The sequence below is a fragment of the Elephantulus edwardii genome, unplaced genomic scaffold (genome assembly GCF_000299155.1).
Source record: "Elephantulus edwardii isolate Elephantulus edwardi_28Jun2011 unplaced genomic scaffold, EleEdw1.0 scaffold00014, whole genome shotgun sequence".
Taxonomy (NCBI): Eukaryota; Metazoa; Chordata; class Mammalia; order Macroscelidea; family Macroscelididae; genus Elephantulus; species Elephantulus edwardii.
Genome location: NW_006399764.1, coordinates 13,230,051 through 13,236,041, shown reverse-complemented (window position 1 = coordinate 13,236,041; position 5,991 = coordinate 13,230,051). Strand labels below are relative to the sequence as shown.

Genomic DNA, 5,991 nt, shown 5'->3' with positions numbered 1-5,991 from the left:
CAGGAGGATAATTGATGCCTTTGATCTGTGCTGTTGAAGAAGCATGCTGAAGATCGTGTGAAGCATGCTGGAGATCGCGTGGACTGCCAAAAGAACAAGCCAGTATGTCTTGGAGAAGGTGCAGCTAGAGTGTTCCTTAGAGGCAAGGATGATGAAGCTTCATCTCCCATACTCTGGGCATGTTGATAGGAGAGGTCTTTCCTCGGAGAGGGACATCATGCTTGGGACGGTGGAAGGCAGCAAAAGAGACGAAAACCATTAACCAGGTGGGCTGACACAGTGATCACAGCAATAGGCTTGAGTGTGTCAGACATGGTGAGGATGGATCAGGACAGGACAGGGTTCAGATCTGTTGTTCAGAGGGTCGCTATGAGTCGTACTTAACTGGAGGCACCTAGAAACAACAGACTACTTATTAAAAGCTTAGCAGTTCAAAAATCACCCAAAGGCTTTTGAGAAGTAGCCTTGAAAACTCAGCACGGTAGTTGTACCCTGTACGTATGCAGTCGACATGAATTGGAATCAACAGCAACGAGAAGATATATGGTAAACACAAGACGCCATTAACACAATCCAGCTGTTAGCTCGTTTAGTCCTTACAAGAATCCCAGCCAAGAGTAGTCTTGAAACAGGTGGAAACTACAGAGCAGAGTTCAGCTACCTGCCTAACGTCCCACAATCAACAAAATGTGCCCAATTAATGAACGAGCCCAACTTCCTAGCACTAAGCATTAGCTGTACAGGGAAGCAGTTGAGGTGTACACAGAGCGAGAGGCACTGGTCAGCCAGAGCCCCTCACCCCTAGCTCTCCAGATGACCACCTGCCTTTGCTGGGCTACACCCAGGCTTGCAGAAGGGGGAGGAGCCAGTTCTTCCCCAAGGATCTGTTGTTGTTGTTGTTCTGTGCCGTCGAGTCGTTTGCGACTCATAGCGACCCTATGTACAACAGCCCTAAACTCTGCTCGGTCCTGTGCCAATCGCACTGCCTCTGACACACCCATTCCGATTACCCCAGTCACTGAATCAATCCATCTCATACAGGGTCTTCCCCTCTTGTGCCGTCCCTCCACCCTCCCAAGCATGATGTCCCTCTCCAAGGACCGGTCCCTCCTTGGAACATGCCCAAAGTATGTCAGACGAAGCCTCAGAATCCTTGTCTCCAAGGAGTAGTTTGGTTTAACCCTCTCCAGGGTGAATCTGTTTGTTTTCTTGGCAGTCCATGGTACATTCAATACTCTTCTCCAGCACCACAGCTCAAAGGCATCAATTCTCCTTCTGTCCTCCCTAGTCATTGTCCAACTCTCTGATGCATAACAAGTGATTGCAAAGACCATGGCCTATATCAGGAGCACCTTAGTCTCCAGAGAGACACCGTTGCTCTTGAGTACTTTAGAGAGGTCCCTAACAGCAGACTTTCCCATCGCAATACGTTTTTTGATTTCCTGGCTGCTGGTGCCAAGAGTGTTGACTGTGGAGCCGAGCAAACTGAAGCTGTGAACAATCTCAATCTCTTTGCCATCCATCCTGATGCTACCAATTGGTCCAGTGGTGAGTATCTTTGTCTTCTTAACACTGAGCCTCAGTCCATACTGAAGGCTTCAGTCCTGACCCTCTGCAGCAAGTGCATGAGGTCCTCCTCAGTTTCAGCAAGCAGAGTTGTGTCATCTGCATAACGCATATTGTTAATAGATCTTCCACCAATCCTGACGCCACAATTTGTCTCACATACTTCGGGCATGTTGCAAGGAGGAACAGATCCTTGGAGAGGGACACCATGCTTGGGAGGGTGGAGGGTTGGCACAAGAGGGGAAGACCCTCTATGAGGTGGATTGATTCAGTGACTGGGGTAATCGGAATGGGTGTATCAGAGGCAGTGCGATTGGCACAGGATAGAGCAGGGTTTAGGGCTGTTGTACATAGGGTCGCTATGAGTCGCAAATGACTCGACGGCACATAACAACAACAACAGATTTTTGGGGAAGAACTGGCTTGTTCCTCCCCAAGGATCTGGCTGTATCAAATACTGCAGTGTATTAAAGGAAGCTCTTCACCTGTCCATCTCCCTCCAACAGGACCCACAAAAGGAGCGGGGCTCGTGGCAGCCTGGCCGTCCTGCTGCGCTCCTCTCCAGGCTGCAGGCAGCGAGAACAAACGCACCTGGGCAGGGCCATTTTTGCAACCTCCTGGCAGCTCGGAACCTCTGAACCGCAGAAAGGTGGGGAACCTCAATGCGCACGAAAACTCCACCCCGGGTGCATTAGCTGCCACTGGACGTGCCTGCGCCGGGCCGGCGTCTCCTGCACCATCGTGGCCTTTGGAAGGCTGCTCCGTGGTCCACACCTCCCTCCCCTGGAGCAGCCCTGCTGGGCCTTTCGGAAAAGCCGGCGCCCCGCAGGGGTCCCAGCAGAGGGCCTGCCCTGGGCGCCCCCTTACCCGCAGGAGCACAGGTCGCAGATGCACTTCCTCTTCAAGGGACCCATGCTGAGCCCCCGGGTCCGCGCAGGGCATCCCCCAGCGCGCCACGTCCAGTGTCCTCGGCTTCACCCAGAAGAAGTGGCAGCGTCCCTTCTGCGAAGACGAGGCCGTCGGGTCCCGCGTCGGGCGTCCCTGCTAGCGCCCCGGCCTCCGCACAGCGACCACCCGGCAGCAGCCTGGCCCGTGCGCCCCTCTATGACCGGAGCAGTGAGGCCACACGCGGCCGCTGTGACGTCGGGCAGCCCCTGGGCCTCGCCTCGTGGAATCTACGCAAGGGTTCGCCCCTCGCACCAGGAGACCCCGGAAGGAAGGTGGGGGCATTATGACATCTGAAGGTGCCTTTGGGGGGGAGTCTGCAAACGCCATTACCACGTGTGCAGAAAGGGCCCCCGGATGCCACGTCCTGGGAGCATTTTCTAGTCTTAGGATCCCAGGTAGCCCATCTTAAGGAAACGCATCCCCTGCCTTCCAGAAGGCTGGGTTTGAAGATTAATCCTTTGAAGAGTCTCTAATCATTGACTTCACCTGTACAGAATTGCTCTCGCCAATAGGAACGTGCGCACTAGGGAACAAAGGCGCTTAGGACTCGGTTAAGACAGTAACTATTACTACACAGCACTAACATGCCTGCTAAACCTCAGCTCCCACACCACGAGGCCAGGCCAACTAGACAGTGCCCGCTGCCACTGCTGGCCTCTGAAAGGGGTCCTACTAGAGGGTCCTGGATCGAGCGCAGTGTAAATTAGAACAAAATCGTAAAAATGGCCAGGTTTACAGATAAGAGTTTGATGGAACAGCCAAAACCATGACCCTTACTCAACCTTCCCGCTTGGAACTGAACTGACCCCTGTGAAGCGACTTCGAGCCAAACTACAGACAAATTCATACGATGAACCATCACTCAGGGCACATACCAGTCCTTAGAAACATCAACCACAAAGATCAAAACGGAAGCGTTCATCCAGGTTTAAAGAAGGTGGGAGGTGGAGGTTCTCAAATCAGTATCATCCAGCTGCAGCTGACCCTTCGGTGAGTTTTTGGAGGCTGTAAACCACATGGGAAAAAATTACCTATAGAAGAATGGAAATTAGATCCACAGGGGGGTGGGGGAAAGCGCTGATACAACGTCAGGGTTGCGATCAATGTTATAAAAGCAGTATGTGAGGGGAGCTCTGGTGGCCTAGTGGCAAGAAGCTGCAACTACAATCCCAGAGGTGCACGGTTCGAATCCACCAGATGCTCTGCCGGGGAAGGACGGGCAATCTCCCCCTGTACCAGTCAGATCTGGTTTGACGATACACACACACAAAAAATAATAAAATTTTAAAAAGCAGTATGTGTATGAATGGAATGCCCATCTGCAACTTTTCACTCAAATCTCAATAAAAAGTTGAAAAAAGAAGCAAAATGGGAAAGGAAGGTCTACTGACACTGTGGTTAATGGATTCATCTGCTAACTATAAGGTCAGTAGTTCAAAGCCACCAGCCACTCTTGGGGGAGACTGAGAAGGGAGTCTGTATAGGGCTTCTGTCAAGAGTTACAGCCTTAAAAAAAAAAAAGTTACAGCCTTGGGAGCCTGTGGCCACGTGTATTCAGTCTGCAGGGTCACTATCAGTGAGAATCCACTAGGTGGCGGTGTGTGGCCATGAGTTGGAATAGACTTCAGGACTGTGAATAAGGACATGCAGATAAAGACTGAAGGATTAATGCCTTCTTAGTGCTGGTGTCCATGTCAGTCCATCTCATCTCCCCATTGCCTAGTATTTATATTTATATTTATGCGTTCCATTTCTTCCTTAACAATATCTAATTTTCCTACATTCATGATTCTTAAATTCCATGTCCTAATCATTAGTGTCTGCTTACAACTATTCCTCTTCCTTTGTATTTCCATACATGAAAGCTCAGCCTCAGTTGCCCTTTCTGTTATCTACATGTGTTCTGTTGTACATAGGGTTTTCGGAGGCCTGCTATTTCAGAAGTGGATGGCCAATCCTTCTTCCTAGTCTGTCTTAATCTGAATGTTCAGATTTAGAGAAGTATCAGACAGACCAGCAATTTACAGAAAAGTGAAAGATATATCCCTTATTGTGGATTTAACCATTAGTATCAGTGTTGTCCCTCTCCTTGGCACACGTGTCTTCACCCACTTATTTCCCTGCTCCACCATGCACCAGGCAGGATGCCCATCCACTTCTACCCACTCCCTTCAACATCCATCTCCCATTGTTTCCCCCCTTTGATCTGACAGCTTATATCTGAAGCTTTCTTGGATTCCGTGATTCCAAATACGTCAACTTCAGACAGTTTCTTATGATGTGACCAGTCATCAGAACAGAGCAAGGAAACACTGCATGGTCAGGGATGTGTCCTATCTCCATACCTTTTCAACCTGTATGCAGGACAGATTATCCAGGAGGCTGGGCTCTATGAGGAGAAATGTGGGGTCAAGATTGGTGGAAGATCTATCAACAATCTGCGATATGCAGATGATACAACCCTGCTTGCTGAAACTAAGGAGGACCTGAAGCGCTTGCTGCAGAGGGTCAAGGACTGCAGCCTTCAATATGGATTGAGGCTCAATGTCAAGAAGACAAAGATTCTCACCACTGGGCCAATTGGCAGCATCAGGATGGATGGTGAAGAGATTGAGATTGTTCACAGCTTCAGTTTGCTTGGCTCCACAGTCAACACTTTCAGCACCAGTAGCCAGGAAATTAGAAGACGTATTGCCATGGGAAAGTCTGCTGTTAGGGACCTCTCCAAAGTACTGAAGAGCGGTGGTGTCTCTTTGGAGACTAAGGTGCGTCTGATACAGGCCATGGTCTTTGCTATCACTTGTTATGCATCAGAGAGTTGGACAATGACTAAGGAGGATAGAAGGAGAATTGATGCCTTTGAGCTGTGGTGCTGGAGAAGAGTATTGAGAGTACCATGGACTCCATGGAAAACAAACAGATTCATCCTGGAAAGGGTCAAACCGGGCTGCTCCTTGGAGGCAAGGATTCTAAGACTCTGTCTAACATACTTTGGACATGTTGTAAGAAGGGACAGGTCCTTGGAGAGGGACATCATGCTTGGTAGGGTGGAGCGACAGCGCAAGGGGAAGGCCCCCTATGAAGTGGATTGATTCAGTGACTGGGGTAATTGGGATGGGTGTATCGGAGACAGTGTGATTGGCACAGGACAGAGCAGAGTTTAGGGATGTTGTACACAGGGTCGCTATGAGTTGCAAGCGACTCGATGGCACATAACAACAACAACAGTGCTGGTGTAAGATGGATCTTGGCAGAAAGGAGAGAATACCAGAAGAATGTCTATCTGTGCTTCATTGACTATGCAAAGGCTTTTGACTGTGTGGATCATACCAAGCTATGGCTTACTCTGAGAAGAATGGGAATCCCAGAACACTTGATCATGCTAATGTGAAACCTATACTTGGACCAAGAGGCAGTCATCAGAACAGAGGAGGGAGACACTGGATGGTTCAAAATCAAGAAAGGGCTCCACCAGGG

General features: G+C 49.9%; 1 protein-coding gene across 1 annotated transcript in view; it reads left to right on the top strand.

Moving 5' to 3' along the window:
- Window positions 1-511: 511 nt before the first annotated feature.
- Window positions 512-5,991, top strand: part of RRAGA (Ras-related GTP binding A) — a 9,567-nt gene continuing 4,087 nt past the window's right edge. Inside the window, exons 1-2 of the mRNA XM_006881349.1 lie at window positions 512-546; window positions 2,073-2,786. Coding sequence (XP_006881411.1) covers window positions 512-546; window positions 2,073-2,786 — 749 coding nt within the window. The remainder of the gene's footprint in view (window positions 547-2,072; window positions 2,787-5,991) is intronic.